Source organism: Phyllobates terribilis, unplaced genomic scaffold, assembly GCF_046119375.1.
Source record: "Phyllobates terribilis strain yellow unplaced genomic scaffold, ASM4611937v1 Scaffold_11__3_contigs__length_659146591, whole genome shotgun sequence".
Classification (NCBI taxonomy): domain Eukaryota; kingdom Metazoa; phylum Chordata; class Amphibia; order Anura; family Dendrobatidae; genus Phyllobates; species Phyllobates terribilis.
In genome coordinates this window covers 233,221,500-233,236,139 of record NW_027362771.1, presented here as the reverse complement: position 1 = coordinate 233,236,139, position 14,640 = coordinate 233,221,500, and the positions used below count along the sequence as shown (strand labels likewise).

The following is a 14,640-nucleotide window of genomic DNA, read 5'->3' as shown; positions in this document are numbered from 1 at the left end:
CATACTGAAGAAAATCCAGGAAGAGGAGAAGAGAATAAAAAAAACAAAAAACCTTTTTTCCTTTTTTTTTTAAAACGTGGCTGGACATACTGTTATGTACTGCAACTTAGAACTAAGGAATAGGAGGGAAAAGCTGTCCCTGCACTGAGACTTAGCTTAACCCTACGCTGTGGTGGGTGCCTTATTCCTTATGAATAGCCCCACCGAAACTCCTGCACTGAACTCAAACGAAGACCTGTAGGACGGGGAAAGGGGTCCCTAAAAGATCTAAGGACTGGGAGCAAAAAAGCAGGAGACTTCCTAACAGAAAAGTTAGTTGCAGAAACAAAAAATAAAGGAAGCAAAACTGGCGGAACAAGAAGTCCCAGAAGAACAATAGTCCAAAGCAAGAAGAACTAAACAAGGCTACTTAGCCAGAGCACGAGCGTTACAACACTGATGTCCAGCAGGGAATGGGAGCCAGGTGCTGGGTAATAAAGAGTGCAGAGATCACGTGACCAAGAAACCCAGCACCAGAGGAAAAGACTAGAAGCCAACAACCACAACAAGATGGCCGATAGTAAATCAAAATAGATCTTAACAATATACATATGTACATTTTTTGCACTTTAAGTTCTGATTGATAACAAATTATCTAGATTTTGCATATTTGGGGGTTTTGTATACATATCTAAACATATATTTATATTCTTTTAGGGTCCATATTTCAGGATTTATATTATAGGGCCTTGTATGCATTATATATTCTTCCATAACCTGTAGGATGTCAGTGTTACAGTCATTTTGGTTTTAATTGGTTTTAATCATAGTGTATTAATTTGTGGTTTCAATAAAAATTATTTCATATACAGTATAGGTGTGCTAATTGCTACTGTATTGCTTTCTTGTCTTTTGTGGCTGTGGTATATTTCTTCCTGAATACAATACATTGAGTAAAGCATGTTTTGCAATTATAGGAACAGTAATGTTTATGCTTTAACATCATTATCTATATAGAGATAACACAACAAGTATCTACATAAAATAGCTGTTTGTATGACAGAGGAAGTGTGAGGAGAAGGAAGGAGAAAGGAAGAGGGAAAAAAAGTTTTTTTTTATGTAGATACTTGTCTCCAAATTGGTAATGATGTTAACCCCTTAGTGACTGAGCTAATTTTGACCTTAATGACCCCGCCAAATTATAGAAATCTGACCAGTGGACCCCGTAGTTTGTTACCCATTTTCTTGCAAGTGCAGCAATACCCCACATGTAGTCAAAACTTTATGTTTGGACAAACGGCAGGGCTCGGAACAGAAGGAGCAATATTTGAATTTTGGAACACAAATTGGCTGAAAGAAATTGCGGGCACCGTGTCAAATTTGTGAAAAAACCCCACAAATTTTGGAAACTACGCTCCTCAAGGATTTTATCCAGGGATATAGTGAGCAACCAAAGGTACTACACAGAATTTGATACCATTAGGTCGTCATATTGAATATGTCATCATTAGTGTTGTGCGCAAGTGCTCGCTACTCGAGTTTGCATTGGGTGCTCGGGTATGCACCGAGTATCACGGGTGCTGAAATTACATGCTCAAGTCCCCACCCCTCATGTTTTGTGGCTATTAAACAATCCCCGCATGTTTTTTTTGGGTGTCAAAATGCTGTGAAACATGTGGGGTGGGGACATGTTACTTGAGCATTCACGATACTCAGTGCATACCCGAGCACCCGATGCAAATGTGGCGCCCCTGCGGGTTCAGTCGCCACAGAGGTACGGCATCTCACCCAGAGGTGTGGTATCTCACTCTCAGGTAAGGATGGAGTACTGCCCGGGACCCAAACACCTGCATCCAACACTACACTACTCCAGACCAGCAGGAGGGGCAAGATGCGCTGCTCCTCAGCTGAGCGCTGACCCTGGCTGGAGTGTGGGGGAACCAAGAGAGGGGGAACCATGTAGTGGGTGTGGTTGGAGGAAGAAGATCAGGGGAGCACTTGAGAAGAAGGATATAAAAAGGAGAAGCTATCTTGGGAGTTCACTTCAGTCAGAGGAGGAGAATGTATGGAGCAGGAGCTCTGCTCAGGAGGAGGGCCTAGTGAGAGAGGCCCAGGACAGACTGAAGAGAGGAGAGGAGTGAGAAGAAAGGCTCCAGTAAGACAGAAAGGATCCCAGGGGCACAGGCAGTGCGGATGCCACCCGTGTGCCCGAACCCACCAGGAGTGGAAGGATCAGGCCGCAGAGAGGGGATCGGCCCCTAAACTAGCAGAGTTCTTCAGGTCTCAACTAGATAACCGGAGGGTGCAGCATTTCAGGTGCTGCAGCCAACAGCCACATCTAACTCACCAAAAAGGTGGCCTAAAGTCCAATCCTAAACCTAACCCTAATGGCAAAGAATGAAAGAAATAAAATTATAAAATAAAAAAAAAATTATCTGGCTATGGGGATGACACAGGGGGGGGTGATTTACTAATTATTGGGCTTTTAATTACTATGATATAGTCTATGACAGTGATCAAAAGTCAGGAACCAATAGGAAAATTCCTTCCTGCTCAGGGTGCCGGCCGGCAGATCTCGGCAGGCGCACTGTCCATGCACCTGTAGTAGTGGTGAACGAGATAGTCTACTCTGACACTAAATAGGGTTAAAAACACGTTCCCAAAGTTAGAACCCTCTGGGGCTGCAGTTTGGTCCAGGTGGGGTTAACTGTGACAGCTGGCCCAGTAGAGGGAGGGGGAACTCAGTGCTAGTGTCTAGTGCAGGAAGTGAGCACAGTCAGTAATGTGCAGTACTTCAGGGAGCTGATAGGCTCTATAAGGGCTGCTAGGGTAGACGTGGGCCTAGTATCCCGGACAGTGGATCCCAAAAAAATACCTCTACAAGAGTCCCCTTAGCCGTCCAGGGAACCTTGAGAAAGTCGTTGAGGACCTGGGGGCACATTCTGTCTGTGGCCTGCAGAAGAAGTCAGGATTCAAGCTTTAGGATGTGGATAGAATTAGGGTCCAGATATACTGTCTTTGCTGAGGAAGATTCTCTAGGACTAGAGAAGAAAGCAGCAGAGATGCTTCACCTAAATTGGGAACCAGGGCTGAAGTTGTATCCGGTACCTGTGGCCTTATCCTTTATACCAGCCTGTAAATACTGTTAATACTGCCAGTTACCAAGTAAAGTTCTAGTTGCTGTTATGAACTCTGTGTCCTCTGAATTGATTGCTGCCTTGGTTCCAGAAGAGGAATTCCTGGAGTTAGAAGAGGCCGGCTGGCCAGAAGTAAGTGGAAACTACCACATACACCGCAGCACACCAAGGCGAGGACACACTTTGTCTTCAGGGTGCCAAAGTGAGCATGGGCTACAGCTCGCCCACGTCTACCTCGTTTGGGAACCTTACACGCCCACCATTTTTCTTCATGAAGAGGAGGCAGAGGGTTGGGGGATGGAGCAGGAGGGACCAGAGGGGGCTTGAGGACACCATTTCTCTCTCCTTTGACATGTTATATCATGTCAGAAGAGAGAGAGATGATTTAATAGCGGAGACACTTTATTTTTTTACGTAATTGCCATCATTCACTGAATCACGACAATCACATGATCAGGGACTGGAAAAACTAGGCCTGCTCATGTTCTTCAGGGTCTTAGCTGACTATAGGGGCACTATAGACTTATTCCCGATCGTTTTTTTAAAACGGCGGTAAGTGAATAAGGCCCCTTAGCTGTTGCTGTTTTAATGCATATCGGCGTTCGTTAAGGTGTTAAAACACTAACATTACTGTTCATAAAATTGCAATACATGCTTCACTCAATGTATTGTATTTATGCAGATACTGTATATACCACAGTTTGAAATAATTATGCTTATTAAGTGCTCACATGTGATTGGTCTGCCTTGGTTTTATGTACTCTCCCATGATTCCTTGATTTAAACTGTGAGTAAGGACGTTATTGTTACGCCGGAAACTCATCAGTATTTCATGGCTTTGGTGTAAATATTTTCCATTGCAAAGGCTTTTTATCTATTTTTGTTATGTAATAAAGAATATTTTGTGATTTTATTCCTTGGATTTGACACTCTTTTTCTATATATTTGTGAAGTGGACGGTCTGCTGGAGCATTGGTACCGATATACATTAAGCCAGGAAACATTACATGGACTATGGATGTGGTGAGCCTTCCTATCAAATCCCCTAATGGTCTGCTGCAGTCATGTTTCATCCAAGCTGCAAGAATCAGTAATGTCACTGTTTCCACCCTCTAGGACAAAACTGCCAATCGGTGGCCCTTACCTGGCGAATCCTGCTGGAAAAGGAAGCAAGGAGGCCGAGTCATATTTTGAAACATTTTTTATTTTGTTATTTTCAAAGGGTAAATAGGGGGTACTTTTTTTACTGGCTGAACTTCACTACAGCACTAAGATGGCAGCCATGGGGACTTTCAGCAGGCCTCCAGTTGCCTCGGCATCCCAACAGCATCCTGCGATCGTGTTGATGGTGGAGCAATGGGCACACAAAATGGCGCCCTCTTTCCCTTCCTATCACATGCCTTAATTGACGTTTCTGAGATTGACAGCACCTATTAACCCCCTTTACCCCGGGCGATTTTCCGTTTTTTGCATTTTTTTTTTTTTGCTCTTCCTCTTCCCAGAGCCATAACCTTTTTGATTTTTCCACTAATATAGCCATATGATGGCTAGCTTTTTGTAAGAAGGGTTGTGCGTTTGAATTACACCATTGATTTTACCATATAGTATACTGGAATCTGAGGAAAAAAATGTTTTTTATTTACCATGTTCACTAAATGCTAAAACTGACCTGGCAATAGGATTCTCCAGGTCAAGACAAGTTCACGGATACCAAACATGTATAGATTCTTTTTCATGTAAATGGTGAAAAAAAATCTAATGTTTGTAAGGAAAAAAAAGAATGTCGCCATTTTCCAAGACCAGTAGCGTCTCCATTTTTTGTTATCTGGAACTCAGTGAGAACTTATTTTTTGTGGGCCGAGCTGCAATTTTTATTGTTAGCATTTTGGGGTAATACAATGTTTTGATCGCCCATTATTGCATTTTATTGCAATTTTGTAGCGGCCAAAAAAAAAAAGGAATTCTGGCGTGTCAATTTTTTATTTTTTTCTTGTTACACCATTTACCGATCTGATTAATTTACTATATATTTTGATAGATCAGACATTTCTGAACCCAGCAATACCAATGTCCAAAACGTATAGTAAACAAAAAAATGGCACTGGCAATGGAGGTGATAGTGTGATAGATAAAACCATAATACCACGGCATAAACTGTTGGAGCTGATAATAGCAGCAGCACCACTGGTATTGCTGGCACCAACTGTTCCATCAGTATTTGAACAAAATCCAGGTCACACTAGCCCTCTATTTCCTCTGGCAAGCATATTAGTGAGAAGTAAGTGGAGGTCAGAATAGAATATATGTAATGACTTATCGCAGTTACAATGTTACCTCTGAGAGTCTGTGTTCAGCTGAGTCCACCTCCTCCATTGCCATAACTCTTAGGGTATGTGCAGACGGTCAGGATCCGCTACGGGTTTGACCCTGCGTGTTATGCAGCGTCAAACCCACATCGGCCAGATGTTGCAGCAAAGTGGATGTGATTTCTAGAAATCCCATGTCCACTATGCGTCTGTGCACCTGCGGTTCACCCGCGAAAACTGACATGCGGTGCGTCTTTCAGATCCACAGCATGTCAATTTCTCTTGCGGGTCCACATGTGGACTTTCCCCATAGACTAACATCTATGATAAAAGTCTGCATGTGTAAAAAAATTAAAAATGGTGCCGCTCTCCTGACCGTATGCACATACCCTTAATGTTGTACATAGCAGAATTTCAATTCTGTCAATGACACCTGTATCTTTTATATCCTTTTATATCTTAGTTCCCTAACCAACAGAATCCTGATGGCTAAGGAAGATTCATCATCAGGACAACTTCTCACAGTTGATTGTGACGCACCCCTGGGCCTGTGTCGCGCAGCGTTGCGCACGCGGGAGCTTACCCGGAGCCGGATCTGTTGAGGGTTGTAGTCTCGTGGCGGTGACCCGGTCCGTGCCCAGGGAGTCAGACTAAGTGGCGCTGTATTAGTGGTAGATGTTGTACGACTACGCCACCCGTTGAATGCAGCTATGGAGCTGCCGCTGCAGGACAGTCCGCTGAGGCCGGTGGATGGATGGTGCAGCGTAGATGGTATAACCCCCAACGGGAGGGGTATGGCCTCAGGGCAGCAGATGTGGATGATGGGGGTAGCAGGAACCACTCGGAGACGGTACGGTGTAGTTCAGGGTCTTTACTGGTGACAAAGATAGACCCTCCCGGAGTACTGGCTAGCGATTGGGTCCTGGTCAGTCCTTGAGCAGATGGGATCTCCCCTGGCCAGGCGGAGTTGTAGGCCTCCCAAACTAACTGTACTCTTCTGGCTACCTTGCTAGAGGCGGGTATAAGTAGCCCACGTCCCTGAGTGTACCGTGTGGTGCTCACCCGTATGGCCGGTGACTCGGGGCCTTCTAATGGCTTCCGCTCCACGATGGCGGTGCTGGTCCCACGCGTGCGACCGTGCCTTCGGGTTTCTGGGCCAGAGGACCTGCAATCCCCTGCCGGTCGGTTTCTGCTGCTGGGTAAGGATTAGTCCCCACAGCCTCGGACTCCGGGTCCGGTGATAACTTCTCAGTCAGGGCGAGCTCTGCAGCTGCCAGCCCCTGACTCCTTGTAGCACTGCTCCCACAGAGCTCCTGTTGTTTCTTCCCATAGCTGCTTCTCTTCTCTGTCTCTACTTCTGGCATGGCCCAGGAGCTGGGCCCAGCCGGAGCCACAGCTCCCTGTCAGCCCTCCTGGCCGAACTCTCCCTCTGAACTCTCTAACCCTGCCTCAGCCCCAGGTTTATATAGGGGAAGTTCTTCCCCTCCCAGGACTGGGCAGGAGGTGTGGCATGCATAGGATTCCTGACCAAGAGACCTCCCACCTGCTCTCAGACATAACATTGCATTACTGTGGAAACAAGACCCCTGGGGTGCCACATTCCCCCCTAGTGAAATTTAGTACTCCGGGACTAAACATATTTTTTTAGAAAGACATAACAGGGTATAACAATAATAATACAATAAGAAAAACACATAAAGGTGGTCACGGCATGTCCGCAACCGGGTGCAGTCTTTGAAGGAAACAAAGGTGTCCATTTCACCAAAACAGGGAGACGTAACCAGGTAGGGGTCTGTCCTGCCCCGAGTCCTTAACAGTCTTTTAGTCCATCCTGGGTTACGCTCCACTAACTGTACAAAGGATTCCCGGTAAATCCACCAAGAACTCCTATAAATTACTAGAAACACATAATTATTTACAGGATATGGCCGCTCTCAGTCCTCGGCCAGTGGGGATAAGGATTGGCTGCTCACAGTCCTCAGCCTGGTAAGGGATAGGGGATGGCTGCTCACAGTCCTCAGCCTGGTAAGGGATAGGGACACACGGGGAACAATTCACTAATCCCAACGGGGACCATATTTTAATTAGCAGCAGTCCTTGTACCCTAACGGGTAACTATGTACAGCTCTTTATTCACGCTACTTCCCTTCAGTAGCTACGTCCTCTTTGTGCTCCCTCCTGAGGGTAGTCCTCAGACCCGTCCGGGTCCTCTTGGCTTTCCTCGTATTGGTAGTACTGCAGCTCCTCCTCGGTTAGCTGGGTTAGTATCTCTGCGACAGTCCTCCTCCCAGGTGGCCAGGACTTTACCTCCCTTTGGGCTGCCCCGGTTAATTGGGCCACCAGGATGCTCACTTTTTGCTCCTCTGTGAGGGGGTACACCTGGAAGAGGCTATCCAGCTTTTCTCTAAAGTCATGCAGGGTATGTGACTCCCCTGAGTACTGGGGTAGCCAGGCTGCCCCCGGGATATAGGGCATGGTGAAAGGCATGACCGCAACAGCGGTGGCGCTGGCGGGGGTTGAAGCGGTGAAGCTCTCCTCCGTATCCGACATCCTTCTCCCCCCTAGTGGACCGTGGCCTACCTTGCGATGATCCTCTTCCGTAGGCCGCGGCTCCGCAGTGGATCGTCAGGGTTGAGGACCTTCCGTCGCGCTCCTGTGACGTCGGCGTCTGCTGGGCTCCTTCCAGGACCTTACGCAACGTCCGGACGTGAGGCGGGGCTTCAGTTCTCGCGCGCTTTCGGAGTCCACGCCCCTCTTCTTCCCACGCGGCGTCCTCAAGATGGCGTCCAATGGCGGGAAAACTCCACGTATGGCGGGAAGAAGGCTGAAGATGGCGCTGGATGGCGGGAAAACTCCACCGATGGCGGGAAGGAAGCGGAAGATGGCGCCGGATGGCGGGAATCTTCACCACAGGTAAGTTTGAACAGTCTTTTTCAGGCACGCAGTACCCGGTGGTTGCGGGCACGAAATCCTGCCGACTACGCCAAAAGTTGACGCGCCCCTGGGCCTGTGTCGCGCTGCGTTGCGCACGCGGGAGCTTACCCGGAGCCGGATCTCTTGAGGGTTGTAGTCTCGTGGCGGTGATCCGGTCCGTGCCCAGGGAGTCAGACTAAGTGGCGCTGTATTAGTGGTAGATGTTGTACGACTACGCCACCCGTTGAATGCAGCTATGGAGCTGCCGCTGCAGGACAGTCCGCTGAGGCCGGTGGATGGATGGTGCAGCGTAGATGGTATAACCCCCAACGGGAGGGGTATGGCCTCAGGGCAGCAGATGTGGATGATGGGGGTAGCAGGAACCACTCGGAGACGGTACGGTGTAGTTCAGGGTCTTTACTGGTGACAAAGATAGACCCTCCCGGAGTACTGGCTAGCGATTGGGGCCTGGTCAGTCCTTGAGCAGATGGGATCTCCCCTGGCCAGGCGAAGTTGTAGGCCTCCCAAACTAACTGTACTCTTCTGGCTACCTTGCTAGAGGCGGGTATAAGTAGCCCACGTCCCTGAGTGTACCGTGTGGTGCTCACCCGTATGGCCGGTGACTCGGGGCCTTCTAATGGCTTCCGCTCCACGATGGCGGTGCTGGTCCCACGCGTGCGACCGTGCCTTCAGGTTTCTGGGCCAGAGGACCTGCAATCCCCTGCCGGTCGGTTTCTGCTGCTGGGTAAGGATTAGTCCCCACAGCCTCGGACTCCGGGTCCGGTGATAACTTCTCAGTCAGGGCGAGCTCTGCAGCTGCCAGCCCCTGACTCCTTGTAGCACTGCTCCCACAGAGCTCCTGTTGTTTCTTCCCATAGCTGCTTCTCTTCTCTGTCTCTACTTCTGGCATGGCCCAGGAGCTGGGCCCAGCCGGAGCCACAGCTCCCTGTCAGCCCTCCTGGCCGAACTCTCCCTCTGAACTCTCTAACCCTGCCTCAGCCCCAGGTTTATATAGGGGAAGTTCTTCCCCTCCCAGGACTGGGCAGGAGGTGTGGCATGCATAGGATTCCTGACCAAGAGACCTCCCACCTGCTCTCAGACATAACATTGCATTACTGTGGAAACCAGACCCCTGGGGTGCCACAATTGGAAGAGATGATCAGTCAGTCATTGTACTCAGATGACATGGGGCCAGATCAGATGAAGGAGATATTTCAAATGCTCAGCTGTGTTGCTGGCTCTATCAGCCATAGTGGTAGTGGGACTAGCAATAGTAGTATCACTCTGATCTGGGGCAAATCTCTTGGTGGGAACCAAACAGGAGGAGGGGTAGAAGGGTAAGGAGCTTAAACCATACAGAGAAAACTCTCAGTCTAGTCAGGGATGGCAATGATGATGATTCGGTGGTGGACAAGACCTGGTAACCAAATGGAGGTGAAGAAAAGTGCATTCACCTTGGTTATACATAGTGTGGGCAACATGTGGCTAAAAGATCCTTTGGGGAACAAAAAGCTTTTTCTGCTTCAGCTCTGGGGTAGGTGATCCCATATGTGCTGGGCATGGTCAGCATGGTGGCTCAGTGTGTAGCACTATAGACTTGCACTGCTGGGATCCTGGGTTCAAATGCCACCAATGACAACATCTGTAAAGAATTATATGTTTGCATTGGTTTCCTCTGGGTACTATTGGCTTCCTCCTACACTCCAAAGACATACTGAAAGGGAATTTAGATTATGAGCTAATGTGACTGATCCTAACTGATTGAATAAAGTACATATATAGACCCTGCTAACGCACCACTGCCAACACCACACGTATGCACAGTATAGGTATATCAGATAATATGGATGTCACATACAAATACCGGAAACAAAAAAATCGCTGTCATTCTACATCGTGTTTTATGCACCATAATTCTAAACGCATGCAAGAATGAGCTCACCATCATAAAAAAATGAATGAAATTTGTTTTTAAAAGAGGAGTCCCAGTGTTTCATCGGATTATGAGAGGCGGAAGGAAACGGCCATGCCAGGATTAAGAATGTATGATACATTCAAAAGGCACTGATTTGTGAAGGTTCCTTTACTATTTGCATGTGTTTAGATTTTAACAAGGCTGACAGTATAGGCATGTTTTTTCTATATTACCTTTGACCTGAATGCCAGACTTTTCCTTCCTCCCCTTTACTGCTGTATTGCTGCCTGCTTATGATTCGGCAACTCACACAGGGAGAAAAAGTACACGCCACCAGGACTGACAACACTCACTTGGAATTAGGGCACAAATACTTTGATTGCTATTATTTCTGCAACAGAGAGGCGAAGTAGAAAAAAAAAGCTTTGCAAACACTAGTACCTCATGTGTCCAGTTCAACATGAAAAATTTGGTAAAAGATCCTCTTTAAAAGGTGAGCTTTCACATACAGGATACCATAACTTACAAATGTAGCAACATTCTGCATATTATACCATTAATGTACTACACCCCGCTTCTTATACAGCACTCTGGGTCAGATTTATCAAGACGCTTGTGCTATGCCAATCTTAACAGAGTACACTACACATGGCACTTAATAAATACAGCGCCTCTAGTAGATAGTGCTATGCTCGAAATGCTACTCTAATCAGAAACTGGAGTAGCATTTCTGGCATAGAAAATGCCAGCAGATTTGATGAATTTGATGGGGGCGCTTTTCCAAATTGGTATGAAAATGCCAAAAATCATTACATTTTTGCACAATTGCATATTACGCAAAAATATTGCATTTTTTCAAAGCTTTTATACCACTATTCTGATGAATCGGCCCCTTTGATCTAAAAAAACAAAGTATATGAATGGCATGCGAGGTAAATAATGTGGGAATAATGTGGGCGACGCTTTACAGTATGTTGAAGCGTATGAACAACTTGTATTTAACATTCTAGTCTAGTTCATTTACATTAAAGATAAACATGAGGTCATTTAGTACTTTTTGATCCAAGTCAACTCTCAAATACACTATATAATCATGAATAATCCAAGTCCAAAGGCACTAGAAAAAATCAATTACAGAAGTCGTTCTTTAATCTTTGTAACTTCAAAACTGGGAAAGGTATCAAAAATATCTGCAAACCAGTTCAATTTTACAAATAATGTTTTACAAACTATTTATTTGACAGGAGGATAATCCATCACTTCAAACTACGGAAATGAAATCAGAATTTGATATGCTATACAAAATTGAAGACGTACCTCCATGGTATCTTTGCATTTTCCTTGGATTACAGGTACAGTAAAATGTGCGAATGAAAATAATACATGTTCAGTAATTCCTACTTTAGTAATGTGTATAGAAATAAAACATTGTAGACATCCCTCCATGATATCTTGCATTTTCCTTGGATCTTGGATTACAAGTAAAAATAAAATGTGTAAACAAAAATAATTAACCCCTTCACCCCCATCCCTGTTTTCACCTTCATGACTATGCCAAATTTTACAATTCTGACCACTGCTAATAACTCTGGAATGCTTCAACGGATCCAACTGATTCTGAAATTGTTTCTTCATGACATAATGTACTTCACGATACAGGTAAAATTAGTTTGATATGACTTGCATTTATTTGTGACAAAAATTGGAAATTTGGCGGAAATGCTGAAAATTTTGCAATTTTCAAACATCTAATTTTTATGCCCTTAAACCAGAGAGTTATGTCACAAGAATAGCTAATAAATAACATTTCCCACGTGTCTACTTTACATCAGCACAATTTTTGAAACATAATTTTTTTTTCGTTAGGAAGTTAGAAGGGTTAAAAGTTGACCAGTGATTTCTCATTTTTCCAACAAAATTTACAAAACCATTTTTTTAGGAACCACATCACATTTGAAGTGATTTTGAAGGGCCTATATAACAGAAAATACCCAAAATTGCCATCATTCTAAAAACTGTACCCCTCAAGGTGCTCAAAACCGCATTTAAGTAGTTTATTAACCCTTGTGATGCTTCACAGGAATTAATGGAATATGGAAGCAAAAAATTAACATTTAACTTTTTAAAACAATATATATATATATATTTTAGTCCCAATTTTAACAGGGTAACAGGAGAAAATAGACACCAAAATTTGTTGTGCAATTTCTCCTGAGCACGCCAAAACACCAAATGTGCGGGAAAACTACTGTTTGGGCACGTGGCAGGGCTCAGAAGGGAAGGAGCACCGTTTGAAAGCAAAGTTGGCTGGAATCGAGAGCAGGCGCAGTGTCACGTTAGGAGAGCCCCTGATGTGCCTAAAAAGTGGTAACTCCCTACAAGTGACCCCATTTTGGAAACTAGACCCCTCACGGAACTTATCTAGATGTGTGGTGAGCACCTTCAGCCCCCAGGTGCTTCACAGAAATTTCTAACGTTGAGCCGTGAAAACAACAAATCACATTTGTTTCACAAAAAATTTTTTTTAGCTCCAAATTTTTTATTTTCACAAGAGTAACAGGAGAAAATTAAACCCAAAATTTGTTGGGCAATTTATCCTGAGTGCACAGATACCGCATATGTGGAGGAAAACTACTATTTGGGCGCCCAGCAGGGCTTGGAAAGGAAGGAGTGACGTTTTAGTACTCAGATTTTGATGGAATGGTCTGCAGGTGCTTCACAGAATTTTACAATGTTTATCTGTAAAAAAGAACCAACAAAAATTTTGTTTTAGTCTAAAATTTTTAAATTTTCACAAATATAGTAAGAGAATTTGTTATGCAATTTCTCCTCACTACACGGATATGCTATATGTGGTTGAAAACTACTTTTGAGGCACAGTTCAAAGCTCAGAAGGAAAGAAGCGCCATAATGGAGTTCAGATTTTGCTGGAATGGTTTGAGGGTGCTATATCACATTGCCCTTGAGGTGCCAGAACAGCAGAAACCCCTCATATGTAAAATAAATAAATAAATATATGACCTCATGTTACAAGCTACACCTCTCTATGAATTCATCTAGGGGTGCAGTGATCACATTGACCCATTGACCCCACAGAAGTGTCACAGAATTTTATATCATTGGGCAGTGTAGAAAAGGTAATTAAATTTTTACCACCAAAATTTTGTTTTAGCCCCAGATTTTAGCCATACGGTGAGGCTTGGCTGGGACAGAGTGCTTTTTGCCTCCTGGTGCGCTCATTTTCCTAGAATAGTTTGCAGATTTCATATAAACAGCCCTCAAGTTCTACCCTCAAGTTCTAGAAGAGCAAAATCCCCCCTCAATTGACCCCAATTTGGAAATTATACTCCTTTGGGAATTTATCCAGAGATGTTGTGATGATTTTCACTCCATGTGTGTTTTCCAGAAACAAGCAGCAGTGGATGTGGCTGAGTGAAAATTGCAAAATGCCATTGTAGTCCCCAATATGTTGTAATCCCCATTGCATTGTAGTCCCAAGTTAGTGGTAGTGACCAGTACATTGTAGTGTCCAGTACATTGTGCCCAGCTCATGCTTCTAGAGATATGCACCCGTAAATTAGGCGGGCTCTCATCGCTACGGAAATGCCAACATGTGGACGTTAAATGTGGTTTAGGCACACTGGGGCTCAGAAGGGATTGGGGCATTTGGATTTGAGAGCGCAGAATTTGCTGAATTTGTTTTGCAGGGAGAGGAGCCATTTCACATTTTCAGAGCCTTTGTACTACCAGTAACGTGGAAGCTCTGATATTTCCATTGACAGATGACTGACCTGAGAGGGGGCTTTTCTTGTGGATTGGTTTGAAGCTTTTGTTAGGAATAGTGATGAGCGTGCACTAAAATGCTCGGGTACTCGTTGCTCGGGTCGATCAAATTGGAATACTCGGGTGCTCGACCCGAGCAATGAGCCCAATGTAAGTCTATGGGAAACTAGAGCATTTTTCAGGCGGCTCCCATCGGCGGTCTGCAGAGGGCCTAAAAATTGCCAGCATGGGGAAGACCCCTGGAAGCATTTCTGACTCCCAGGTCACTTCTGTCAACAACGTTGTCAGAGGTATTATGCCACTTTTATGGACTCACAATAAAACATACCAAAACAAAACCAAAATGGATTTTCCTGGGAAATATGTTTAGGAACATCCTTTCCATGACATGTACAATGTATATAAAGCTAAATAAATAACCAAAAACAAAAATACTCCTCCACACCTTGGGCTATGTTCACACGTAGCGTTTTTGATGCGTTTTTGCACTTTTGCATTGCTTTCAACCAAGATAAATGCATTCACCAGGAAATTTCATTTTAACATTTTACAACCTTATCTGGCCATGTGGTGTGTGACACATCATCAGACACATGCATACTGTGCT

The 14,640-nt window shown here is 45.0% G+C and overlaps 1 protein-coding gene across 7 annotated transcripts in view; it reads left to right on the top strand.

The window, feature by feature from the left end:
- The window catches only part of SLC23A1 (solute carrier family 23 member 1), a 457,722-nt gene that overhangs the window by 197,159 nt on the left and 245,923 nt on the right, over window positions 1-14,640 (top strand). For 4 of the 7 annotated variants that reach the window (XM_073652114.1, XM_073652116.1, XM_073652113.1 and 1 more), the window contains one exon: window positions 11,495-11,602. In XM_073652114.1, coding sequence (XP_073508215.1) covers window positions 11,495-11,602 — 108 coding nt within the window. Of the gene's footprint in view, window positions 1-4,069; window positions 4,140-4,232; window positions 4,340-11,494; window positions 11,603-14,640 lie in introns of all 7 variants that reach the window. The other 3 variants (XM_073652111.1, XM_073652110.1, XM_073652115.1) reach the window with 1 other exon arrangement.